At 39.6% G+C, this 27931-nt stretch overlaps 1 protein-coding gene across 3 annotated transcripts; it reads left to right on the top strand.

Annotated features, from left to right (window-relative positions):
- The first annotated feature begins 711 nt into the window (after positions 1–711).
- Positions 712–26174, top strand: lrr1 (leucine rich repeat protein 1). 3 transcript variants are annotated; one of them, XM_059959436.1, is made up of 5 exons: positions 712–818; positions 8512–8705; positions 8778–8876; positions 24007–24734; positions 25403–26174. In XM_059959436.1, exons 2-5 carry the CDS (start codon positions 8517–8519, stop codon positions 25653–25655), a joined length of 1269 nt encoding a protein of 422 aa, XP_059815419.1. In that variant the 5' UTR covers positions 712–818; positions 8512–8516; the 3' UTR covers positions 25656–26174. The 3 variants fall into 3 exon arrangements, with proteins under 3 accessions (XP_059815419.1, XP_059815414.1, XP_059815412.1); XM_059959431.1 differs by lacking the exon at positions 712–818 and adding an exon at positions 7793–8044; XM_059959429.1 differs by lacking the exon at positions 712–818 and having other exon boundaries at positions 8346–8705.
- The last annotated feature ends 1757 nt before the right edge of the window (positions 26175–27931 follow it).

The raw sequence follows: 27931 nt of genomic DNA, 5'->3' as shown, positions 1-27931 counted from the left end.
TATACCCAAATTGGTTTACAGATTGGACAAAATCACTAAACAAAGTATTACATACACCCTTGGAGGGGTTGACGGGGGGGGGGGGGGGGGGGGGGGGGGGGGGTGTTATCTCTCAAATGAGTTTTTGCAGGGTGGGATGTCTGTGATGCCATGTTTTCTTTGCAAAGACGTTATAACATTATATATATTCCCATACAAATTGTTAATATATTTTACAAGTAACAGAGGAACTAGCACCAATCCCTGCAGAATACCACTGGTCCTCCACTACCACTTCCCACCAGTCCAATTTTGTATCCAACTGGCCAGCTCACCCTAGATTACATGTGATCTCAATTTCCAGATCAATCTACCATTGGTAAATATAATGAATTAATGGTAGCAGAAAGAGTTAAATTTAACTTGCAGATTTTCCATGCCTGAAAGAAGTCAACCACCACATGCCAGAGAGAGCTGAAACTTTTGGAACTGAAATACCTACATAAAATAATCTTTGATCGATCTGGAAAATTATGCTCTGTTTTCCTCTCCACGGATGCGGCCTGAGCTGCTGAGCTGCTTTCATGTTATAAGAGCCCTTTCGTTTCCAGCTCCAGTTCCACGGCACGTTGTGACTCCACAGCGCCGCCTCTGGCTCCAGCGAGATCACACCCTGCGTGAGGAGGGCGGGGTCGCCGCCGCCGCTCTCGGTTGCTATTGGTGGGGATTTGCGCCAATCGGCTGCCCGGGTGGGCGGGGCGCCAGACGCGGGCAACCTGAAACCTCCGGTGGCTGGTGCACGGCGGTCCGGGTTGTTATTGCTCGGTCGGTGTGAAACGGTAAGTATACCTCAGTTGTAGAAAGGGTTGTGAGCTCGGCCCCTGGGGGGTTAAATTCAGCGGGGCCGGAGGGAGGGAGGGTGGGTGGGTGTCATCGCTCTCCCTTACGTGTTGGGTCCGTTCGAGGCCTGCTGGTCTCCGTGACGGTTCGTGTACTTTTACTACCCCACCGGTTTTCTTCCCGCGTCTTGAAGATGGTCCTCCCCCCGTCTGACAGAATAACAATAAAAACAAGATCAGTTACTCAGGAAGTCGGATAACACCTGAGGGGAAAGAAACAGTTGAATTTTTGAGTCATTGACTGTAGTAAAATATTGCAAAAGTGAGAAAGCTTGCAGTTTACTCCCTGACCTACTGAGTATATCCAATACTGTCTTCCCTTCTGAATTCATGTTTCTGGAGTTATGAAATTATTGCCTCAGGTATGTTTCTTCATTGTTTTTGACAATTGGACATTTGCTGACTCAAGCATTTATTATGCATTCTTATAAGTGTCTTCAAAGATGACAGTAAACCTTGAACTGCTGAAGCCTTTTGGGTGAAAGTATTACCACAGTGTTGTTTGAGAGGGAGTTGAGTTGGACTGTAATAGTGAACAAATAGTATATTTTCAAGTCAGGATGATATGTGGCTTGGAGATGAAAATAAAGATATTGTCCAGTACTTGTTTTCCTTGTCCTTCATGATGGTAGACTTTGTGAGCTTGGGAAGTGTTGTATACACTTGGATATAGGAGTGGAATTAGGTCAGTTGGCTGAAATAAGCCTTCCATCCACCATCAAACTATGCTATCAAATACCTTGCTATGCTATCACTTACCTGAATTTAATCAGCAGCCTTTGGTAATAAGATAGCTTGGTGATAGAAATACTTGTATGGATAGTAGTTAAATGTCAGAGTACTGACTTCAATTGGACAGTTTACCACATTCCAAGCACACTCAGGGTTTCTACTGAGAAGAGTTTCCCAATCAGTCCAATCTCTCCTCGTAACTGATATGTGTGATTCCAGGCAACATCCTGGCGAATCTCTAATGCAATCCCATTCTTCCCTAATTGTGGTGACCAGAACTGTACACAGTTCTCCAGCTATGACCTAACCAAAGTTTTGAAAAATTGTGCCATTACCTCCCTTCACTGGTACTCGGTGTTGTGACTAACACTGTCCACTTCGTGGGTTCTTGGACTTCTCAACTGAGGTCTCACTGTTCTTCAGTATTCTTGAGGACTTTGCTATTTATTGCATATGTCCTACCCTGATCAGTCAGATGGTCCTCTGACAACATTTAAATACTATTTATACAAGTACTTCATTCCTTTCAATAATTAGCAAGTAATTCTTTGGTTATGAGCTAGCTGATGGGAACAGGGCAGCAGTAATAAGCATCGCAGTGCCAAGGGACAAGCCAGATTGCTGTCCTATAGCTTGAATAACAAGATGTTTATGTGACCATTGAAGGTGAACATTTTTACCTTGACAAAAAGATGCCCCATCGGTGATAGGAACTGAAAAATGCTGGTCAGACACCATTTGTGGAAAAGCAAAACAACAGCTACTCATCACGGCCTGGATGGTGAGGGTCCTTGATAATGGATGCTACTTTCCTATGTAAATGTGCTCAGTGCTGGGGAGGGCTTTACCTGTGACGGACTGGGCCATATCCACTACTTTTTGTAGGCTCTTCTGTTCGTGGGCACTGGTGTTTCCGTAGCAGGCCATGATGCAGCCAGTCAATATACTCTCCACCACACATCTGTAAAAGGTTGTCAAAGTTTTTGATGGCGTGCTGAATCTTCATAAACTTGTAAGGAAGTAGAGGCACTGCCATGCTTTCTTTGCAATTGCACGCATGCTGGGCCCAGGACAGTTCCTCTGAAGTGCTAACACCAAGGAATTTAAAGTTGCTAACCTTCTCCAGCTCTGATTCCCCTGATGAGGTCTGGCTCATGGAGCTCCAGTCTCCTTCTCCTGAAGTCAATAATCAGCTCCTTGGTCTGCTGACATTGAGAGAGACGCTGTTGTTCTGGCACCATTCAGCCAGATTTTCAAGCTTTCTCCTATATGCTGATTTGGCCAATCCCAGTGTGTTGTCATAGGAAGTCATTCCCGTCTGTGGCCATCAAACTTTACAACTCCTCCCTCGGTGTGTCAGACACCCTGAGCCAATAGGCTGGTCCTGGACTTATTTCCACTTGGCATGATTAACTTATTATTAATTATTTATGATTTTATATTGCTATATTTCTACACTATTCTTGGTTGGTGTGACTGTAATGAAACCCAATTTCCTTTGGGATCAATAAAGTATGTCTGTCTTGTCAGCAAATTTAAATATGGCATTGGAGCTTTCATAATCTTCACCTTGTCCTTGTACTGTCAAGGATGAATTGACATGCACTGCATATCCCTGTGTTCCTCTAGACTTGAATATTTTACCAGTTGTTGACCTGATGAAAGTCATAAGTTATTGAAACCAAATTTGTTAATACCAAACATTTCCCATAGCTCTTGATCAGACTTTCACAATGGTGAGGAGGAATTTTAGACCATTCCTCCATACAAAACTTACAGTTCAATGATATTTCTTGGATAACTTGCATGAACAACCCTCTTTAGATTATGCCACTGCATCTCAATTGCGACAAAGGTCTGGACTCTGACTTGGCCATTCCAAAACACGAATCTTCTTTTTAAACCATTCTGTTGTTGATTTTCGCTTGTGTTTCAGATCATTGTCTTGTTGCATCAACCACCTTCTATAAAGTTTCAGGTGATGGACTGCTACCCTGGAGTTCTCCTGTAAAATATCTTGATACAATTTTGAATTCATTGTTCCCTCAATGATTGCAAGTTGTCCAGGCCCCAAATCATGATGCTCCTTCCACCATACTTAACAGTTGGGATGAGATTTTAGTGTTGATGTGCAGTGCCCTTTTTTCTCCAAACATATCAGTGTGCATTCCTGCCAAAAAGATAAACTTTTGCTTCATCTGACCACAGAACATTGTACCAGAAGTGTTGTGGAACATCCAGGTGGTCTATTGGAAACTTGAGACATGCAGCAATGGGTTTTTTTTAAGAGAGCAGTGACTTCCTTCGTCTTTCCATGAACACCATTCTTGTTCAGGGTTTTTTCTTATAGTGGACACATGCACAAAGACTTCAGTGAGTACTAGAGATTTCTGCAGATCTTTTGCAGTTAACCCTTGGGTTCTTTTTCATCTCCTTCAGCATTGCACGTTGTGCTCTTGGTGTGAACTTTGCAGGATGCTGACTCCCAGTGAGAATAGCAACAGTACTGAGTTTCATCCATTTGTAGACAATTTCTCACACTGATGAGTGATGAACACTCAGGTCTTTAAAAATGCTTTGTAGCCTTTTCCAGCTTCATGCATCTCTATAATTCTTCTTGTAAGGTCCTCTGAGAGTTGTTTTGATTGAAGCATGGTGCATATAAACAGATCTCCCTTAAGAAGAACAGGTTCTGTCAGTAACCTGAATTTGTGTCCTTTTTTTTAAATAGAGCATGACACCTCGCCAACCCTTGCTTCCAATCTCATCTCATTGATTGGAACACCTGATTCCAAATAGAAGGCATTACCCAGAGGTTCACATTTTTCTTTGAAAGTAGACTGTGATTGTTTAAATGGTGTACTCAGTATTGACAAGAAGTACAATTGTTGGTGTGTCATTAGTTTAGGCAGATTGTGTTTGTCTGATATTAGTCTGTGTTTGTCAGATTGTGACTTAGATAAAGATCAGACCACATATTATGAGTGATTAATGGGGAAAGCCAGGTAATTGCAAAGGGTTCACAAACCTTTTCTTGCAACTGTATATAGACCACGCTTCTTACATACTTGTATTTCCCCCTTTTGTTTGTAAAGGTATTGCTATCTTGTCGATCCAATATTCTACTCTCTTCCTAAAAGCAGCACCTGTGTCAACTATTAGAACCAGACTTGCATCACCACATTTGTTGTCATTTATCAATCTCTTAATACATTATTATCTTCATTTTGTAATCCTCATTTCCTCTATATTATTTGATTTTTTAAAAATTTACCTGTTAACATTCCCATGTACTCTGTGCATTCCTAATCCACCACTTTGTTTCTTTCACTCTTGTAGCTTTAGCAATAAGCTCTGACTAACTGTCACAAGTCTTTGTCAGTCTTCCTAGAGCTTGTATGTCCTTGATTCTAATCCCTGTCATTGATTGTTCTGCCTTTGGGTTCTGGACCCCAAGCAGCTGGAGTTATCACTCTAACCTTTTTTAATTTTTTAAGTCTTCAAACTCCATAATCAACTTTTTGAAACGTTACACAAGCAGTTCTTCCCTTGTTTTGGGGGTGGGGAGAGTCTGAGAATACCGTATTTAATTTTGCCAAAGGTGCTGTACAAATGCATGTTCCAAGTGATAAGAATTTATCTCATAGAAAAAATTGTCCTGGCATTTCTGATCATCTTATGGAATTAGCAAAGGACTGGGAAATGATGACTTTCTGTAGATTATGTCAAAAGAAACAAATGGTTTATGAAGAAGAAAATGTTTTTTAATTGTTAAGAGCATTTCATGGATTCTGGAAGGTTTTTTTTCTCTATATAGGTTCCAGAGTCTAATAAATGTTCCTTTTATACTCTTATGTATATGAGGCTGCACTGTAGAGTCTTCATAGAGGCAAGATGTTTCATTTTGTAAGAAAAATGTATTGAAACCAGCAGCTCAGAATCTTCTGAGTGGACTGACAGGATAGTGGGTTACTGACTCAACATCCTGCATTCTAGAATCCTGAATCACACTGAAGTCAGCATATAGTTTTAACTTAAAACATTCAGATGATGATGAAAGACAGGGGAAAAACAGGAAATGTGGAAAAACTCAGATCAGCTGATATCCAAGAAAAGATCTAAACAGTCTGTATTTTAAGTCAAAGACCTTTCTCTTCAGAACTAGTTTTAAAAAAATCAAACATGTTTTAAGTTGCAGAGAAGAGGAAAAGGCAAAAGAAATTGATACACTTGAGGCCAAGAAGTGGCGTGTCTCAAGAAATATTGACAGACATGAGCAGTAGTGAAGTTGGCTGATGGAGGTAATTGATTTATCTATAGCAGATGTTAATAGGAAGACAATGAGAATAGGGGAGAATTTTTGAAAAATGCTGAAACCAAGATATCGCAGAGATGGAAATCTGAAACAAATCAGAGAATGATGAAAATATTCAGCCTGTCAAGCATGAACAATGAAGAAAGGGAAACCCTGAATTAATGTTACAGATCACTTGCTTTTCATCAGAACTTGCCAGTTCTAGAACAAGCTAGAAAGACAGTTATCTTAAATAATTGAATTCGTTGCCATGTCTGGGAGCTGTAAGGTGCATCATCAAAAGGTGAGATAACAAGATAACAAGGATATCTTGTATGTAGGATCATTGTCCTGCCAGGCACATTCCAAAACTCAAAACTCAATATTGAATTCGATGATTCTAAATAACAGACCTTTTCATTTTGTTCAGATCTGGTCAGTAATCTAATGCTGTCTTTTTTTTCTGCATGTTACCTGATTTGTTTCCAGTATTTTACAATTTTATTTTAGTTTTCCAGCATCAGTTTCAGATTTGCCCATCAATAATGGAATTAGGAGGTGTGTTTTGGCATCCCCTGAAATGGACTTTATCACAGGCTGGGTGATAAGCAGCCCTATTTAGTGAATGTATTGGTGGTTCACTCTTCCAAATCCCTCAATAAAGTCCCTTTAGTTAAGTTGCAACTAAAGATGCTTAACTATACAAGTTTATTGCAAGGCACTTTGAAGCTTTACTGAAGTGTTGCTTGTTATTGGCAACATAGCTCCTGCAAGCTACATGTGTTGACTTCTTAATGGTGATGGTGGTAACTTCCTAATGGCATCGTCCCTGTGGGTTTTCCCCTGATTCTCTGGTTTCCTCTCAGTCCAAAGACAGTACCAGGTATGTTCATTGGTCCTTGTAAAATGGTCACATGATTAGGTTAGGGTTAATTGGGGTTTCGGGGTTGCTGGGACAGCTTGGCTGGGCGACGGAAAGGTCTACTCTGTGCTGTATCGCTAAATAAACAAAATCATAATTTTGAATGAAGTCATTTAGTTAATGGTAAACTTCCTGAGACATGTATAACGTCTGGTGTGAAATATTTCCATGTTTGTAACAGATTTTTTTCAAACAGAGGATCTTGTTAAAAGTTTTGAGCTATGGAGGAGATTCAGATGGTGTCTACTCTATTTTGTATAAATCAGTGAAGAAATGCACTGAAACTGGTGCAATAAGAACTTGCATTTGTATGACTTGAGTCTTTTAGCTGACAGAATTTGCACCACACCGGAAGTTTTGCGTTTGTGTCCGTTGGCTAGTGTGTACCACAAGGACAAATTTTATTTTGGAGATTCATTATATAAAAATTTCTATTAACATTACCTGTCGTTGTTATTTATTAATGTTGGGTTCTTCAGAACCTCAGCTGAAGTAAATCTTTACTATTAAAGGTATTGAACACTATAAATTATTGTCCCGTTGCAAAAATTGTTAGCGTTTGCATTGAATCGTCCTCAAAACTTAGCAGAATTATTTTGAGAATACTTGGGCGTTTTTCTATCAAATAATAACTAGAAAAAGCGCTTTCATATGGTAGTAACAAACGAGGGGATTGACGCGGGCTACAGGAGTAAGGGGTGAATTCCACGAGAGGGTCTTTTCCACCCTGAAATATGCTCATTAGTTACAAGCATCTCGCTGCGATTTGTTCTCGGCTTATGACGACTACTGATTTGCATAAAGATGTGGCGAACACGGCGAACGTGACGGAGTCTTGTTCACAATGTTCTCTGGTACAAAACTGGCCTCTTCGGTCTCAGCTTTTATTGGACCCTCGTGGTTGTATTGTACGTGCCACGGCGGCGTTTCCTCATGGCGGTTCCAGCATGTAAATAGTATCTGAAAGATATTACATTGGATGTGGACAGTCATATGTTTTGCAAACAAAATTGAAGTCTTGTTTAACCAGTCTCTGCGAACTATTGTGAACTTTAGTAATCATTAACTCAATAAGGGACGTATGAAAAAATCGTTTGCGAGGATATGTTATAGGTTTAAATCCTGTTTATAGTGCTGACAAAACTAAAGCAACATCGAAGTACAATAGAAAGTGTGTATATTTATTGGAGATTGGGAATGGCACTTACCGGAATATGGGTACGTTTGTACAGAATGAAGCAAGTGACCTTTCTCCCAGTTGGCATTTTTTACAAAGCTTTGGTCCCTTTACAAGATTATTTAAAAAAAAACAATTTTCATAGTTTATTGAAATGAACTAGTTTCCCTCTTCTCTAAATATTCTCCCTCCCCACTGTAGATTTGATCCCCGAATCTCCCGTGTCCGCCTGTTATTCAGTTCTCCCTCTTGACCGCTGTAATTCTCAATGACCCACAGCTGTATTCGGTTGATTGCCGCGGAGGAGAGGGAAGGGGGCGTTTTCTCCATTGTGTGACACCATCTGAGCTGCCTTCGGAGTCGGCTTTAACCGCAGAATCAGCCAATCGGGAATGAAAATACACTGCATTCATGCTAGCAACTTGTTTATGTGCTAGGCGTCCAAGGGAATGCTGTATTCGCCAGTAGTCCAGAATTATGTCTACAGTGAGCGATCATTTTATTACAGATACTATGAAGCTCCAGTGTGAAGTGGAAGTCATCAATCGGATGCTCCCAACCTTCGGTATGAGGAACAGAGGGAAGGGCAACCGAGCAGTTCTGTCAATAGGAAAACAAAATGATCGAGGCATCAAAAACAACTCGGCAACCATTCATCTCTTGATTTGTACAATAAAAGACAAATCGGGCTGTAAATATAAGGTGAGTGTATTCTTACATTACATGTGAACTTTATAAAGCCTAGAATATATTTTAATGAATATCTCCTTGCAGCTGAAAGAAAATATAGAACAGTTTTTCACTAAATTCGTGGAGGAGGGAAAAGCTACCATCAGACTCAAGGAGCCAGCAGTGGATGTCTGTCTAAATAAGGTACAAAGTGACATTTTCTCATATCTCAGTTTTAAAAGTTAAACCTGTATGTGTTAAAATTGAAGTGATTCATTATTACTTAAATAGGTTCAAGGAGCAAGTGTACACACTCTGAGGTTTTGCTGTGATTAATGTAGTAACTATGATAGCAGCCTTTTTTCTGCTCAGATCAGCAAGATGGAAGTTAGGGCACAACTTCAATGAAACTTGTGTGTGGCTCATAATGGTCCTATGCTACTTTGGACAAACCAAGCACAAATTGTATCACCATTTTGCAAAACACCCCTGTTCAGTCTGCGAGGATGACTGAGCTTCCAGTTGTCTAACACTTTTTATTTTCTATTCCATTTCCATTCTGGTCTGTCTTACAGTGTCCCAGTAAAGCCCATTATGAGCTTGAGAAAAAGTACTGATTCTTTGACTTGGCACATTACAACCCTTATAATCATATTCAATAATTTCAGATAGCCAGCCTTTTGCAGTCAGTGTTCAATCAGGTCATTTAACTCTTTATTGTTTCTGTCTGACCTGTTGAATATTTCCAGCATTCCTTCTAATTAGTTTTGCAGCAACTGCAGAGTTTCTCTCACTACAGTATTTTTTGTTCTTTCCTCTGATCATTTTAATTTCCTTCTATTTGTATCTCTTCCAGACAAATCAGCAGTACTTAAAAAGCCTTTGTCAGCCTTTCTCAGCTAACACCACCATCACATGTTTGTCATCCCCTCTTGGTCTCTGTCCTCTTAGAGACATTCCCTTTGTTCTCTCCATTGCCATGACCCCCACCCCAACCACCCGCCCACCACCACCACTTCTCTATAACTTAAAACATACTTGAATTCAACTATTGCTGACTACAATGCAGGTTATCAGCTGTTTCTTCAGTCCCAACAGAGAAATTGCTGTGTATCCAGCATTTTTTTTACCATTATTTCAGAAACTTGGCAGGTTTATCCGGTTCAGAGAACTATCAATATGCATATTTGTCTCGAACAGTCAAGGATCGATGTTCATATCACATGTATAGAACCAGAGAACATTACAGCACAGAAACAGGCCTTTTGGCCCTTCTTGGCTGTGCCGAACCATTTTTCTGCCTAGTCCCACTGACCTGCACCTAGACCATATCCCTCCATACCCCTCTCATCCATGTACCTGTCCAAGTTTTTCTTTAATGTTACAAGTGAGCCTGCATTCACCACTTCAACTGGCAGCTCATTCCACACTCCCACCATTCTCTGTGTGAAGAAGCTCCCCCTAATGTTCCCTTTAAACTTTTCCCTTTTTACCCTTAACCCATGTCCTCTGGTTTTTTTTCTCCCCTAGCCTCAGTGGGAAAAGCCTGCTTGCATTCTCTCTATCTGTACCCATCGTAACTTTATACAGCTCTATCAAATCTCCCCTCATTCTTCTATGCTCCAGGGAATGAAGTCCTAATCTATTCAACCTTTGTCTGTAACTCAGTTTCTCAAGTCCCGGCAACATCCTTGTAAACCTCTGTACTCTTTCAACCTTATTAATATCCTTCCTGTAATTAGGTGACCAAAACTGCACACAATACTCCAAATTGGGCCTCACCACTGTCTTGTACAACCTCACCATAACATTACAACTCTTATACTCAATACTTTGATTTATAAAGGCCAATGTGCCAAAAGCTCTCTTTACTACCCTATCTACCTGTGATGCCACTTTTAGGGAATTGTGTATCTGTATTCCCAGATCCCTCTGTTCTACTGCACTCCTCAGAGTGTCCTACTATTTACCTTGTATGTTCTACCTTGGTTTGTCCTTCCAAAGTGCAATACCTCACACTTGTCTGCATTAAACTCCATCTGCCATTTTTCAGCCCATTTTTCCAGCTGTTCCAGATTCCTCTGCAAGCTTTGAAAATCTTCCTCGCTGTCCATTACACCTCCAAACTTTGTATCATCAGCAAATTTGCTTATCCAGTTTACCACATTATCATCCAGATAATTGTCATTGATATAGATGACAAATAACAATGGACCCAGCACTGATTCCTGTGGCACACCACTAGTCACAGGCCTCCACTCAGAGAAGCAATCCTCCACCACCATTCTCTGGCTTCTCCCATTGAGCCAATGTCTAATCCAATTTACTACTTCACCATGTATACCTAGCAACTGAATCTTCCTAACTAACCTCTCATGCGGGACCTTGTTAAAGACCCTACTGAAGTCCATGTAGACAACATCAGCTGCCTTTCCTTCATCCACTTTCCTGGTAGCCTTCTTGAAAAACTCTTAATAGATTGGTTAAACATGACCTACCACTCACAAAACAATGTTGACTCTCCCAAATAAGTCCCTGTCTATCCAAATACTTGTAGATCCTATCTCTTAGTACTCCTTCCAATAATTTACCTGCTACTGACGTCAAACTTAACGGCCTGTAATTTCCCTGATTACTTTTAGAGCCTTTTTTAAACAACGGGACAACATGAGCTATCCGCCAATCCTCCAGCACCTCACCCGTGGATACTGACATCTTAAATATATCTGCCAGGGCCCCTGCAATTTCAACACTAGTCTCCTTCAAGGTCCGAGGGAATACTCTGTCAGGTCCTGGGGATTTATCTACTCTGATTTGCCCCAACACAACAAGCACCTCCTCCTCTTTAATCTGTATAGGTTCCATGACCTCACTACTTGTTTGCCTCATTTCCATAGACTCCTTGCCTGTTTCCTTGGTAAATACAGATGCAAAAAACCCATTTAAGATCTCCCCCATTTCTTTTGGTTCCATACATAGCCGACCACCCTGATCTTCAAGAGGACCAATTTTATCCCTTACTATCCTTTTGCTCTTAACATACCTGTAGAAGCTCTTAGGATTATCCTTCACCTTGACTGCCAAAACAACTTTGTGTCTTTTAGCCCTCCTGATTTCTTTCTTAAGTATTTTATTGCACTTTTTATACTCCTCAAGCACCTTATTTGCTCCTTGTTGCCTATACCTGTCATACATCTCTCTCTTCTTTATCAGATTGCCAGGAGCTTATGTTTCTCAGTTCTGACACTGTTTGAATGTGTTCTCATAGTGGCCTGTAATATGGCCAGTTTCTTGAAAGTTCTTAATTGCAGCGTCTATGCAGTAAAAATGTATTTCAAAAACAAACTTTTTCAGTTTATGCAGAACAACCTCCAACAAAATATGATTACCTTGTCCTTTCTGATCATTTGGTTTCTAACCATATCAGCTAGATAATTTTCACCCATTATTCAAATACTTGCAGGCATTTCTTCAAAATTCTTATGATCTTCTTTAATGTTAAGATCCATAACGAACACTTTACCTTTCCTTCCAGTCTTTTCCTTGTTTTCAGTGGTGGAAATTCAGACAATGTGCTCTGCACTTTGCAAACTCCTTCCTACGCCATTCCAGCTATCTACCTCTACCCCGTTCCAAAACATGCCTCCCATTTTCATTTTGATGCCTTCAGCTGCTTTACAAATTTCAAATTACACAAAAGATGCTGTATAAATGTCATCATTCAGCAGGAGCATGCTTTTTTCTTTAAGTTGAAATGCCATGGTTTCAAAACCTGTTTTGGGGATTGAGGGCATAACCCAGGCTAACACCTCAATGTCTTGAGGGAGTGCTGCATGATCAAACTGAATCCACCGATTGGCGGATGTACTGATCTTTTTTTGATTTATTTGGGGAAAAACAGGCTCTCTGAAACAATGTTTGTTGTATAACTTTTGTGAAACCTGACTGCGGTGTTCCTTATGTTAGAACATTGGCTACATTTCAAGATACTTTGCTCACATTAAAAATAGAAGATATTATTTTAATTCTTGTTTTGAAGATGAGCTGATTTGATCAAAGCAGATAAGTTCCTGAGGGGTTTTGACAAAGTGTTTGTGATGAGCATGTTTCTTGTGTAAGTTCCTAGAAGTAGGGGTTGCCAATTTAAGACAAATGTGATGATGTTTTCAAAAAATTAGAGGCTTATGAGTCTTAAGGATTTTCTGCATTGAAGGTATCCTAAGACCCTAAGCCACTGCTTCTTGAAGAGTTAAGCAGATACTTAACGAGGACAAAAGGTTACTGGAGCAAGTAGGAACATGGATTATAGTCAGATTGGATGTGATTTTGTTGAGTAGCCTTGATTGGCATTCTTCTGCTCTTAATTTGTATGTAAATCCTTTGTTGTTTAAGGAATTGTCTTTCTTAAAATTTCAATTTCAGGCAACTTTGTTTAGCTATATATACTAAAGAATACAGTAGATGGTAGGTGCAGGAAATTAGTTCTGATTTTGAAGGTAGACAGTATAATCAGGGAACATCTGTTTAACTTTTAACAGTTTGACATCATTTAGCCTATTTAAATGTAAGCAATGTAGTACATGAGGTTAATCAATTACACCATATGTGCACTTGTCTGTATGCTTGTAGCTATTTGAATAACCTTTGTTTCATGGAAGTCACTTAGTTATGTTGTCACATTGCAGATCTTAAATGAAATAAATAATTAGCTGAGGATTGTGAGACAATAACCATATAACAATCACAGCATGGAAACAGGCCATCTCGGCCCTCCTAGTCCGTGCCAAACTCTTAATCTCACCTAGTCCCACCTACCCGCACTCAGCCCATAACCCTCCACTCCTTTCCTGTCCATATACCTATCCAATTTTACCTTAAATGACACAACTGAACTGGCCTCTACTACTACACAATGGAATGTTATTGTGTCTCAGGATGTAAAGTCACTTAACTCCATATTTTTCAGTAGTTTCCACCCTGGTCACATTATTAGGTACACCTGTATGCCTCATTAATGCAAGTATTTAATCAGCTAATCATGTGGCAGCAACTCAATTCATTAAAGCATGCAGACGTGGTGAAAAGGATCAGGGTGACGAACGGCTGAGTTGGGGGTTCAACCAGTGGTGTTTTCCCTTAACTTTTGGTTGGCCAGTTTGTTTAATTTTACATATTTTATTAATTTATTTTCCTCCCCTTTATTCAGCCTAGTAGTTTGAAAGGGTTAGTTTCTAGCCTATGGCTGCAAAGGGGGGGGGGGGTGGCTGAGATTGAAGGAGAATGGTGGGTGTCTGTGGAATACTCCAGAAGTAAGGGTAGCCAAAAAAGAAGTGCTTCAAGTGAAAGACCTGATGTGATAGGGGACAACAAACTGAGGAAAACAGGTGACTTAGAGGAATTTGCAGTTCTGTATAAAATTACAGGTCAGATGGAAGGGGAAGGAGGATTTAGAGCCCTTAATCCTTTGAAAGTGGCAGCAGTATTAGAGAACCAAATAGGTAAAGGATTTCAGGCCAAGATTTTGTATAATGGATTGCTGAAAATTTGTTGCAAAGATGTTGACCAATATAACAGTGCTAAAACAGCGGGAAAATTGGTTGTGAAAGTGGAGTGTATTACTCCGAAAGAAAGGAAAGGAGTTAGGGGGGTAGTGTATGGTATTTGGTCTGGCGTGACTGAAAAGGAAATTTTGGACAATATTAAAGGTGGTCAAGTGATTGAAACTAAGTGATTAAAATTGAGAGAAGGAGGTGATTGGGATTCTCCTGTCCTACTGGTTTTTGCAGGTGACGTCCTTCCAACTAGAGTCTATTTGGGAGCATGTCTTACCAAGTTAGAGAATATATTAGACCTCCCTTGCGCTGTTATAATTGCCAGAAATTTGGATACATTGCTAGTACATGTCGAGGTAAAAGATGATGTAAGCGTGTAAGGCAGCGGCACCTAAATGCAGTAACTGTGGAGGGGACCATGTAGTGGCATTCAGAGGATGTGAGTATTTTATCAAGACAAAGCAGAATTCAGGTTGTTAGTAACCAACAAAAAATATATGCTGAGGCAGTAAAGAAAGTTGATAGAGAGCAAAGGATAAGTAAAGAAAATATTTGAACGATGGGGAGTCAGCACATTCCACGTTCTCCAGCTATGGTTCCTGCAGACATGTTATTGATGACTAAAGAGTCTTTTATGGCATTTGTTGTTGATGTGCTGGTTGGGGCTAAAACTACAACCAAGAGGTTGGATATGGTAAAAATAGTTGTTGGAGCTGCAGAGAGATTCTTTGATATGAAACAGGTTTTACCGGGAAAAATTACATGAGTATATGACAGACAGACAATCACTGAATACTTCACAGGGTCACAGAGTATGGAGGAGCTTCATGTGGATGAAGAGGCCAATAATTAGTATTTGAATGTTTTTACTATTACAATGGCATGCAAGAAGTTTAATTGCAAATGGTCAAGAATTAACAAGACTTACTTTACTTCATTGTAACCAAACAATTGATACTAGAGCGTACAATCTTCACAGCGATACTTGATTCTGCGCTTCGTGCTCCCTGAAATAGAAATTGAAGTAAATATAATAAAAATTTAAATTATAAATCATAATTAGAAAATAGAAAAGGGGAAGTAAGGTAGTGCAAGTCAGGTCTGGATATTTGAGAGGTACGGCCCAGATCTGGGTCAGGATCTGTTCAGCAGTCTTGATTTGTTAGAACTTTTAAAGATGACCCTGATTTGATCTGTAAACAGAAGACATGGTTAAAGCCTCATTTACATTTTGTGATCCCTGGGTATGATAGTTTGAGAGCCGACAGAACAGGTAAATCTGGTGGAGGGTGTGCAACTTTCATAAAAACAGGACTTCAGTTTAGACTTGATTTTAAATCTAACCTTGAAATTGTGGCTGTGGAGGTTTGGAGCTCTCGTGGTCAAACAACTTTGATTAACTTTTATTATCCATGTGATATGATGGTATCAGATTTTGATGAAATTATGAATAAGGTAAGATCCCCAGTAATCTGGGTTGGAGATTTCAATGCTCATAATCCTATATCGGGTAGTGAAAGTAAAGATAGTAATGGAGCGGTAGTAGAGGGGTTTCTAGGTAAATACAACATGGTACTTCTAAACGATGGAAAGCCTACAAGATTTAATATTGTAAAGAATACATGTAGTCACTTAGACTTATCAATCACTTGCTAAAAACTTAGCCAGTGTTGGGGAATGGGAGGTTGTGGACAGATGCACACTAGGAAGTGATCACTATCCTATATTATGTAGATTTGGTAGAAATTTGATAGTAGAAGTTGAGGAGAGGGCTGCTATGTATAATTTTTCATTGGCCCATTGGGATGAGTACCAGGAGAAAACTGTGGATATAATAGAGGAGACTGATAGCGAGGGCTTCATAGACAAATTAATTCCTCTGTTCTATAATTCATAAAATTGGTCAGTTGACTATTCCGCTACGGAATGTTCCTAAGGCTCGAGCATTAGTTCCGTGGTGGAATAAAAATTGTGATATAGCAGTAAGAAACAGAAATAGAGCTTACAAGAAATTAAGGAAGTACCCAGTGTTAGATAATGTTATGGAGTATAAAAAGGAAAGAGCAGTAGCAAGGAAAGTAATTAAAAATGCAAAGAGGGATAGTTGGAGAAGATTTTGTGGAATCCTGGGCACTGAGACACCTATAAAGCAGCTATGGATGATCATTCACAGAATGTCAGGGATATACAGAAAACCACCTATCCCAGTTTTGCTGCAAGGAGGTATTGAAGCTGTAACCAACAAAGAAAAGGGTGATACGCTTGTAGAGGTGGTCCAAGTGTTAGAGTTCTGGAGAGCCAGGTGATTTGAGAAAGAAAATTATGTTAAAGTTGGAAATTGGACAGGAGTTTGGATGATAATATCTTCAAAAGTTTGTTTTTCTCCCTTGAGAAATTGCAGGAACCTGTCCAATCAGGTTCAAACACTTCTGGTAGGGATGGACTGTGTTATGAATTGCTTAAGCATTTAGATGACTCTGTATTAATAGAAATGCTAGCTTTGTTTAATTCAGTGAGGAAAGAAGGAAAATTACCAGTAGAAGGAAGCATGCAGTGGTAGTTCCAGTTTTAAAGCCAGGTAAAGGTGTGTCTAGCCCTAGTTCGTATCGGCCTATAGCTTTAACATCAGTGCTTTGTAAAGCTATGGAACGAATGGTCACCAACAGACTTGTTTATTTTTTAGAAAATAAGGGACATTTTGCTGCCTATCAAAATGGTTTTAGAACTGGAAGATCAACAATGGAATCTGTTGCCCTTTTAGATCATGATATTAAAAAAGCATTTCAAAATAGAGAAGTAATGGTAAATGTATTTCCAGATATTGAAAGAGCATATGACTCACTGTGGAAGGACGATTTATTAATTTATGTTGTGGAAGAATGTTTAATTGGATCAAAGATTTTCTTAAGGAAAGGACAATTCAAGTAAGGATAGGTAGAACAAGCTCCAAGTTAGTTAAAATAGGTGATGGTACCCCTCAAGGAAACATCATTAGTTCAGTTCTTTTTAATGTCATGATAAATGATATCTTTGATCAGGTAGGGACAGGATTTGGCAAATTGCTGTTTGCAGACGATGGTGCAATCTGAAAAAGAGGAAGAAATGTCAAGTATATATTAAAACAGGTACAAAAGGCTTTAAGTTCAGTTGAAAACTTGGCAAATAAATGGGGTTTCAGCATTTCTGCTTCTGAGTCCAAATATGATTTTTGGCTTTCGAAGAAAGATTCCTGATTTTGAATTGTGTCTATATGATTCTCCATTAGAAAAACTCAAGGTATTCAAGTTTTTAGGTGTCTAGTTTGATGAAAGACTTACTTGGACAGTTCATATAGATAAAACAATTGGAAAGTGTGAAAAAGTTTTAAATGTTGTGAGAAGTATTGCTGGATGTGGCTGGGAAGCAGAACAGGAAACTATGTACTTAATATATCTAGCAATAATTAGGTCAGTTATTGAATATGGTTGTATTGCTTATGGTTCTGCTGCTACAGCAGTGTTTGAAAAATTAGACTCTTTGCAGTCTAAAGCACTTAAACTCTGTTGTGGAGCTTTTAGAACAACATCAGTCCCTATATTATGTGTGGAGATGGGAGAAACGCTTCTACGTTTAAGGCGAGTTAAGTTGGGCCTGCAGTATTGGGCAAAACTAAATGTCTTCAATCACAGCTGTCCATCAAAATGTCTTTTGCAGGAGATGTTGGAGCATCAAAGTAAAATTAAAAGATGTCCATTTTTAGATTTGGTTAATAACTGGGCTGTGAAATTGAAACAGATCGAGGAAGACATAGTTGACCAAATGTGCTTACCACCCGTTCCTTTTTGGCTTTTGCCAAAACCAGAAGTAGACCTATTTCTCCTTTTTCAGCTTCAAGGAAGCAGGGCAATTTCAACAGTGTCGATCATAAATGAATATTTAAATAATAGATTGGAATCTTATCTGAAGATTTTTACTGATGGCTCAATGGACCCAGAGAGCAGCAAGGCAGGATTTGGGATGTACGTGTCTCAACTTGGAATTGAGATTAGTCACCGGGTTTCAGATGGTGTTTCTGTGTTTGCAACAGAATTATTAGCAAACCTCTGGGCCTTATGGTGGATAGAAGACTCTCGACTATGCAGGGTTATCTGTTCAGATTCTGCTGCTGTCTTAAGGGCTATAAAAGGGAATAAATCAAAAGCTTGTCCTGACATAGTTCTTTCCTTTCAGTTAGTCCTGACGAAGGGTCTTGGCCCGAAACGTCGACAGTGCTTCTCCTATAGATGCTGCCTCCTGCTGTGTTCCACCAGCATTTTGTGTGTGTTGCCTGACATATTTATTGAGATTCTCTTAGTTTTGTTTAGAGTAGGGAAGATGGGTTGTGAAGTCAGATTTACATCGATACCCGGGCATGCTGGGGTGGAAGGAAATTAAATTGTGGATGGCATTGCAAAGTCTTCCTTGCAGAGCGGGCAAGTAGGAATTAGAGTATCCCTAGGCAGAGCAGAATTGAGAAGTAGGATTTTTAAAAAAAGGTATAGAGAAGAAATGGCAGGAGGATTGGAAAAATGGATTAAAGGGAAGGCATTTCTTTTCTAGTTACCCACTATTTAAAAAAGGTCTCAGACTGTTAAACTTTAAATCATAGAGATATGGTGAAATTAACAAGACTTGTGTTGGGTCATTGTGGGCTAGACTATTACTTAAAGATAATAGGAAAACATTCCACTGGATTATGTGACTGTGGTAGTCCAGAGATAGTTCAGCATGTTTTGCTGAGTTGTAATCCATATAAAATTGAAAGAAGCATATTGTTCAAGAGGCTGTCCAACTTAAATGTATTTTGTTTTTCTATTAAATCTTTGTTAGGCCACCAAGAGAACCACCATCTGATTGAAGAGTTTATTATTCAGTTTCTACGTGTGACTAGTTTATTTTCGAAAATTTGAGTTTCTTGAAATTCCATAATTAATTATACATCCTGCGGAGGGCAGTAATATGCCTAGGTGTGTCTAAACTGCCAGAAATAGAAGAAGAAGAAAAGGATCAGTTATTGTTCAGACCAAACATCAGTATGGGAAGAAATGTGATCCGTGATTTTCACCATGGAATGATTGCTGGTGCCAGATGGGGTGATTTGAGTGCCTCAGAAGCTGCTGATCTCCTGGGATTTTCTCACACAGCATTCTCTAGAGAATGGTGCAAGAAAACAAATACTACCTAGTGAGCAGCGGTTCTTTGGGTGAAAACACCTTGTTAATGAGAGAGGTCAGGAAGGAATGGCCAGACTAGTTCAGGCTGACAGGAAGGGGACAGTAGGCCCTCTGATCTGGGTCGACCATGAAGGTTGCATCCTACGCAAGCCAGTGCAGTCCAACGTGGAGAGCAAGCTGTTGCCCATGCAACAGGCTCCTCTCGGCACACAAAACTGTTAAGTCTAAAGGGGCAGCTGAGACCAATCAGTTTGACACCAGCAACAGCACAAGAGTTGCCAGTCAACATTGAACTCGATGTAGGACTGCCTTAGGCACTCCAGCTCTGGATTTCTTTCCCCATGAGTGGGTATAGTTGCAAGGCAACAGAGGTTTGAGATCAGTGCTTTTCTTCTCCTAGATGAGCTGCCAACCATGGCTGATGAGCCCCATCTGCCTGAAGTGACTGGTCTTAAAGTGCCAGTAACCCATCTCTTCCCCTTTTGTCAGTAGAAATGGTCCTGCCAGACTTAGTAGATAAGCCACATGTGGTTGTCAAAGGCTATTTGAGATGCACGCCATTGGAAGCATTTAGTAGGTAGTAAAGGCTTATCTCCATTACTCACCCCCCCCCCCCCCCCCCACCGGCTATGTCAACGTTAAGGAACCAGAAGGTGACACTAGCCCAAATAAAATGCATTACAATAGTGGTGTGCAGAAGCATACATTCAGTGGCCGCCTTATCAGGTACAGGAGGTACCCAATAAAGTGCACACTGTATATATTTCATTGAAAGGAAAATTGTGACGACAATATTTTGAAGTGGTTCCAAATTGTTCAAAAGTGACAAGCATATGCATGGGTAAAAGATTTATCTCTAATAAAAATTTGCTAAAGGAAAAAGTAGAATGATTCAGAAAGCTGAAAAGAAGTTAATACTAGGAAGCGTTTAAAGAAGCTAGACATACTTTATAGACGAGAAATCCATCAGTTAAAAGTGAACTAACTATAACTGTGTTCCTGAATAAAAAGAGCATGAGACACATAAAATGCTGGAGGAACTCAGCAGGATGGGTGATATCTCTGGAGAAGAATAAGCAGACAACATAGGGGCTGCCTGACCTACTGAGTTCCTCCAGCATTTTGTATTTGTTGCTCTGGATTTCCAGCAACTGTAGAATCTATTAGATTCTGAAAACAAAGTTGCACTGTATAGAATCTGGAAAGTAAAAGTAAATTTCAAGTCATATAAGTCAGTGATAATAAATTTGATTATAATTCTGAGCCGAGTGAGCCAGTTGATGTGATGTGTTTAGAATCTCAGAAGAACTCTTAAGTTGCAACATTATAAAGTCGTCGTCATGATCAGAAGTCTGTGATGTATATCAATGGGGGAATCAAGTGTAATATATCCAAGTTTGCTGCTGATATAAAACTGGTTATACTAGGATGCACAAAGGTTCTGTGGGGATATAATGAATGGGCAAGTGCATGGCAGATGTAATATGTAGGAAATAAGAGGTCATCCACTTTAGTAGCAAAAACGAAAATTTAAATAGTGATATTGAATTTGAGGGACCTGGGTGTGTATCAATTAGATTACATGTAAGAGCAACAAGCACTTAGGAAAATATCTGGTCAGATTGCATCTAACATATTGTGCACAGGTGTGGTTTCCCTAACTAAGCAAGGTTATAATTGTAATAGAGGAGGTGCAGTGAAGGTTCACCAGATTGATTTGTGAGATGGAGGATTTGTTAATCGAGGAGAGATTAAATAGACTGTGCCTATGCACTTAAAGAAGAGTGAGTGATGATTTCATGAAAATGTTAAAAAAAAATTCTCGAGAGGCTTGTTAAGCTAATCAGAGTAAATATTTCTCCCTACTGAGGTGGGGGAGGGAGTCGCAGTTTCAAAATAATGGGCTGACTATTCAGTTCATGGAGGAGAAGAATGGACTTTTTCAACCAGAGGGTGGTGAATCTTTAGAATTCTCTATCCAAGAGGATTGTGCTGTAGTATATTCAAGGCCAAGATCAATAGATTTTTGGATATTAAGGGAATCAAAACCCTCATGACTGATCTTTCCCATTAAAAGATGAGTTACCTTTAACTCCGTTTGCCAACTTATGGTGTATTGGTACAATATTTGTAAAACTACAAATGTAGAGGGGTTCTATTAAATGTACTTTTTGGACAAATGCACATGTGTGTGTGCCTCTCAGTGCTTCATTTTGATAATTCTATGTTTTCATATGTAATTGTTCAAAACTGAATACAAACAAATTTAAAAATAAGTAATGCTGCTTATTTGCATACAACTAGAACACCCCTCCTCCACTAATGTCAAAATGAGCATGGGTGCTGTACCTAAATTATTAATAGAGTGTTAGGAAGTGAGATTAGGGGAGGATTAATCAATTACTTGTGAGAAGCAGAGAAAGAAGGGTTCTAGTAATTGGACTGTAGAGGTACTTGTTTTAATTCACAGAGACTGAAGATACATGGTAATCGTTTCTATCCTGATGATTATTGTAATAAATGACAAAAAGAAATGTCTTAATTGCTATTTCAAAATAGTCACATAAACTGCTCACGTACAGTCATAATCCAGCTTTACTATTGCAGCGTGATAAAAATCAGCTCAAGTATTCAATACCTACCACTTTAACAATGGTGGTTGAACTGGACTTGAAATAGCACTTTTAATTCTGTGTTGAACAGTATGAAAGTAAAGGGTGACATGAGACTACAGTAGCAGGAACCTGGAGCAAAAAAGAAGTTGCTGGAGGAACTTAGCAGTTTGAGCAGCATCTGTTTTTTTTGGGGGGGGGGGGAGGGAGGGATGTAACAAATCACTGACTTCTTGGTCAAGACCCTGCATCAGGACTGAGGTGTCTAGGTTGGGATTGGTGTGGAGTGCTGAGTGTTCGGATGGGATGAAGTGAGTGGGGAAGTTAAGGCAGTTGATGTGATGGCAGTAAGAAATGAAAAGGTTAAGAGAGGATAAAAGGCCCAAATGGGGTGCTGAAAAGAAAGGGGAGTGTTAGAGATCTGAAAAAGAGCTATCAGCGAGGGGAGAGGAAAAAAGCGCCATTTTTCTGCACAGAAGAGTGGGTCCAGAATTCATCATGCTGGGGCACAAGAGTACAAAAGTAAGTCCTTGGCAGATGATTAACCACACGGCATCAAAGGGGGTAGGTCAGAAGGGGTGATCGGGTGATGTGATGAAGACCCGACAGGCAATGGGACAAAGCCTATATGGTCAGAAGCGGGAGACTAATGGGAAGGGAGGGTGAGGTGATGGGGGGAAGAGGAGGTTCAGGGAAAGGGGAGAGAGGAAGAGTGGTGCTGCAGGTAGGATACCAGGTGGGGGAGGGGCAAGGAGCCCATGGTGAGAACTGTGACATGGGAAAAAGGAGTAAGATCCAATGGTGTGTTATGAACCTGGAGCTGAGCAAGTTTCTGATCCTTCTGAGTTGATACAGCAGAGGTTGCAGAAGAATTTCAGACCCTGGTACATCTGGGAGCGTGAGATCCCAGGGCTGCAGGAGGGAATCAAAGGCATGGCAGAGTATGGGATGTAAAGGGAAAGCTGGGGAGGAGGGATGAATTGAATGCACGTACTTGAGATCGTAGCTGGGGGAAAAACTGCAAAAAATAGAAATAGAGCTGGAAGCTTGCAGAACAAGATGGCAATGAAGACATGTCCTGATGAAGGTTGTGGCTGTAGTAATGTGTTTTAATAAGAATGTCTGAAGAGCTGGGGCAACGGTGAGAGGGAGTTGGAAAACTGCTGTCAAAGAGATGAAGTAAATCTCTTCAAAATCAGCATGTCTTGAGGAGACTTTGCAGTGAAGTTGCAGAAATGAGAGGCAGATGATGGAATCTGGAGCACAACCAAATAACAGGAGGAATTCTGATGCAGAGTCCCAACCAGTAATGTTGAAAATTCCGCCCCACCTTCCCAATTATCCCACTGCAGATCATGTCCTACCAGCAGTTTGATTTTTATTTTGAAAGTCAAAGTTAGTTGACCTTGGGTGATTTGGATTTCAATACCTTGCCTTGGGTTGACTTTTTTTTGGCTTGAATGTGTTAAGTATCTAAGTACTTGTAATGAGGAAATGTTGAACTACTCCACCATAGCTGCCACTTCTACATGCACAGCTTTACAGGAAGTAAATTTCAACAAGGAATGCTATGTAGATTGGTTATACCTCTATCTCCTATTACAATGAAACTCCGATAATCCACTATCCCATTGATGAGAAATCCCAATTGTTTAATATCTGGTTCACCAGGCACCTGTTCCCATTGAGATAGAGTTATAACCAATCTATACAACATTCCTTGCTGGAATGGACTTCCTGTGTGCCATTTTTAAAGATCTTTTCAAAAATATTATTCCAATAATTGGAATATTTGCCTACATGTATCAGTAATCTTACAATCTGATTCCACTGTGTTTTCTGGAGAATAATTACTTGATGGAGCATAGCTCAGAATGGTAAAACAAATGTCTTATCAATAAATCAAAGTATTTTTAAAATAGTACTTAAATGAAAACATCGAACAAATATTTGATAAACTGTTTTCTTTTGCTAACAGGCAGATGTGAATAATTTGAGGAACTTCCTTTCAGCTTTAAGGCTGGCTCACCGAGGTAGTGAAATAGACAGTATATCACTGTCCAACCTGACTCCAGTGAAAACCTCTGAAGTCGAAAAACCAAAAACCAAAATGGTAATAACATCAAGAAAGGATTATCCTATTACTACAAATTTTCCATACTCTCTAGAATTTCTGCAGGTTTCCTTCTGCAAACTGGCACGTGTAGATATGCGAATGCTTTGCCTACGAAGACTACGGAAACTAGATCTTAGTAATAACCACATACGCAAACTTCCAGCTACCATTGGAGACCTTGCTTGCCTATCTGTGCTTGTTTTGCATAATAACTACCTGGAAACATTCAGCATCGGATTGTGTAATTCCACTTTGCAAAAATCACTGCAATTTTTGGACTTGAGCCACAACCATTTACGAGCTCTCCCTCTTCAGTTTTGTCAACTGCAAGAACTCGTTCATCTAAAGCTGGACGATAATGAGTTAGTCCAACTTCCTTACAGGATAGGACAGCTAACTAAACTGCGCTTCCTTACAGCAGCACGCAACAAGTTGCCTTATCTTCCGTGTGATTTCCAGTTGCTGTGCCTTGAGAATGTGGATCTATTTGGAAATCCCTTTGAACACCCCAACCCTCTCATTCCAACAATACATTTGCAGATACCAATGACTCTATTAGAGTCTGCAGCAAGAGCAACAATAAATTACAGGTAAAAGATCTTGACATTTTGTTTAAATTACAAAGATTATTAATGAATTTTCTGTAGTTTAGCAGCAATGTAAAATGGTCAATTGAGCATATTTAAAGTTACTTTCAAGAGATAATTAGTATCTAAGATCTAACTGCATTTCACACCTCCCACCCTCCCTCATTTTTCTTATTTTTGTTTGCCAAAACCCAAGGGTTCTAGAGCAACTGCAATATCGCACTAAATGAGATTTACCTGAACCTTCCTTTTCAATAGCCTTGACTAATCAAACTGTTGTACTTTAGTAAGTTCATCCAAATTAAGGGGGAAATACTTTCCGTTAGAACCTCTTTGCTTTCTCCCTTCTCCCAAGGTGAATGCGATGTGGCAACAACCTAATGACATTGATAGGGGAACTATAAATTCAAATTCATGGTTTGGATGAGCCTCTGGATCATCAGCCTCTAGGTATTCAAATGATACCTAGCTGCCTCAAAAAGATTAGAGCTTTTAAAATAACACAACATAAAGTATTGCAACAAATCAACCTATTAATATTCTGCATCTTGCGTTTTAAAAAAAAAAAGGTCTGGAATAGCTTTTGGGTACATTGTTGTTTAAAGGTTGCTTAAGTCGCTTAGATTCATTCAGTTCTAACTAAATATGTTTTTTCTTTGCTTTTTCTAAAGAATTGCGTATGGGCCTCATGTCCTTCCAGCTCACCTGTGTCAAGATCTGGATTTGTTTAAAAGATGCCTTTGCAGAAGACCTTGCCTGAACTCTTTCATTCAAATTGTCGTAAATCTGAATTTACATCAGGTGTCCCATACGGTGGTCCTGGTGGACAATATGGGTGGTACTGAAGCCCCAATTCTCTACTATTTCTGTTCTTTAACTTGTTACTCTCAGTTCCTTGATAAGTATCAACAACGTAACAGATAGTCATGAAATGTTCAAGTTAAATGGTAAACTGTGGAATATTCTGCCAACATTAATTTTTAACAATCTTAAGCAATGCAGTAACTTGATGTACATGTTAGCTGTTTTTCTAAGATACCCAGCTTTGCTACATACTACTTTGGTGAGTGAAGCTGAACAAAATGTACATTCTAGAACATCGTGGCAAGGTTTTGGACTACAAAACTGAAAACAGTATTTTTGGGACAAAGACATTAACTTTAAAAGTTCTATATTTTAGGTCTTGAGTTAAAATTATCTTTAGCTGTTTGGCTACTATATTTTGTATGTACTCTGGAAAATTTTTGATAGGAAAACTTGCATTAGTAAACAAAGCAATTTAAGTAGACCTTGAGACTAGATTAAGTCATAGATAATTGAACTTTATAGAAAAAATTGCACAGCAGTATTCTGTGTAAAGAGATCACTGTTTTCTTTTTGCAATTCTTAAACCTAAAATACAGTATATGCATCTTTTTATTGAGAAGACAAATGTTTAATGAATTTCTTCCATTGTGTGTGGCATTTTCATTTATATTTAATTTAAAAAAAGTTATCATGTTCACTAAAATATACCAGACCAGTATTAAGTTAAAATATGCATTAAAATCATGCTTGACTAATCTTCTGGAGTTTTTTGAGGATGTAACTATGAAAATGGACAAGGGAGAACCAGTAGATGTAGTGTACCTGGACTTCCAGAAAGCTTTTGATAAAAGTCCCACATAGGAGATTAGAGGGCAAAATTAGGGCACATGGTATTGGGGGCAGAGTACTGACATGGATTGAAAATTGGCTGGCTGACAGGAAACAAAGAGTGATGACTAACGGGTCCCTTTTGGAATGGCAGGCTGTGACCAGTGGGGTACCACAAGGTTTGGTGCTCGGACCGCAGCTGTTTACAATATACATTAATGATTTAGATGAAGGGATTATAAGTAACATTAGCAAATTTGCTGATGACACAAAGCTGGGTGGGAGTGTGAAATGTCAGGAGGATGTTATGAGAATGCAGGGTGACTTGGACAGGTTGGGTGAGTGGGCAAATGTATGGCAGATGCAGTTTAATGTGGATAAATGTGAGGTTATCCACTTTGGTGGCAAGAACAGGAAGGCAGATTACTATCTAAATGGAGTCAAGTTAGGAAAAGGAAGTACAACGAGAGCCAAGTGTTCTTGTACATCAGTCAATGAAAGCAAGCATGCAGGTACAGCAAGCAGTGAAGAAAGCTAATGGCATGCTGGCTTTTATAACAAGAGGAATTGAGTATAGGAGTAAAGAGGTCCTTCTGCAGCTGTACAGGGCCCTGGTGAGACCCCACCTGGAATATTGTGTGCAGTTTTGGTCTCCAAATTTGAGGAAGGACATTCTTGCTATTGAGGGAGTGCAACGTAGGTTCAAAAGGTTAATTCCTGGAATAGTGGGACTGTCAAATGTTGAAAGATTGGAGCGACTGGGCTTGTATACACTGGAATTTAGAAGGATGAGAGGGGATCTGATTGAAACATACAAGATTATTAAGGGATTGGACACACTGGAGGCAGGAAGCATGTTTCCGCTGATGGGTGAGTCCAGAACTAGAGGCCACAGTTTAAGAATAAGGGGTAGGCCGTTTAGAACAGAGATGCAGAAAAACTTTTTCACCCAGAGAGTGGTGGATATGTGGAATGCTCTGCCCCAGAAGGCAGTGGAGGCCAAGTCTCTGGATGCATTCAAGAGAGAGTTAGATAGAGCTCTTATAGATAGCAGGGTCAAGGGATATGGGGAGAGGGCAGGAACAGGGTACTTAATTGTGTATGATCAGCCCATGATCACAGTGAATGGCGGTGCTGGCTAGAAGGGCCAAATGGCCTACTCCTGCACCTACTGTCTATTGTCTATTCTTGGAAATTTTATTCTATAACAATTTGTCATATTTATTTTAATAAAATCTTGTATTTTACTATTTGTAAATCTGGTTCCAAAATCTAAAGCATTTTCTATCTTCAATTTCAAGTAGGACTTGTGGTTTACAAGATAATTAATTTGAGATGCTGCTGTGTGACCCCCTTCCTTCTTTGCATCAATGCTGCAAACCTTACCCAGATCCTGGATGTGAGAGTTTTCAGCCATAGGTTACATAACCAAGATACTACATCCTGTTCAAAAAAAAACCATTGACAATGAACCACATAAGATGCCAAAAGGCATGTTGCCAAAAGCTCTGTCAGAGGTGAGTTTTAAGGTGTAACTTGAATGGAAGATGGAAGGATATGCAAAC

Source organism: Hypanus sabinus, chromosome 2 (genome assembly GCF_030144855.1).
Source record: "Hypanus sabinus isolate sHypSab1 chromosome 2, sHypSab1.hap1, whole genome shotgun sequence".
NCBI lineage: Eukaryota > Metazoa > Chordata > Chondrichthyes > Myliobatiformes > Dasyatidae > Hypanus > Hypanus sabinus.
The sequence above is the reverse complement of the archived record's forward strand: the minus strand, read 5'-3'. Positions and strand labels throughout refer to the sequence as shown.

Excerpts from the sequence above, each read along its gene's own strand:
- lrr1 (XM_059959429.1), top strand. The coding sequence starts at position 8,481 with ATGTCTACAGTGAGCGATCATTTTATTACAGATACTATGAAGCTCCAG. Across the intron at positions 8,706-8,777 it reads AATCGGGCTGTAAATATAAG|CTGAAAGAAAATATAGAACA; the intron begins GTGAGTGTATTC and ends ATCTCCTTGCAG. Across the intron at positions 24,735-25,402 it reads AGAGCAACAATAAATTACAG|AATTGCGTATGGGCCTCATG; the intron begins GTAAAAGATCTT and ends CTTTTTCTAAAG.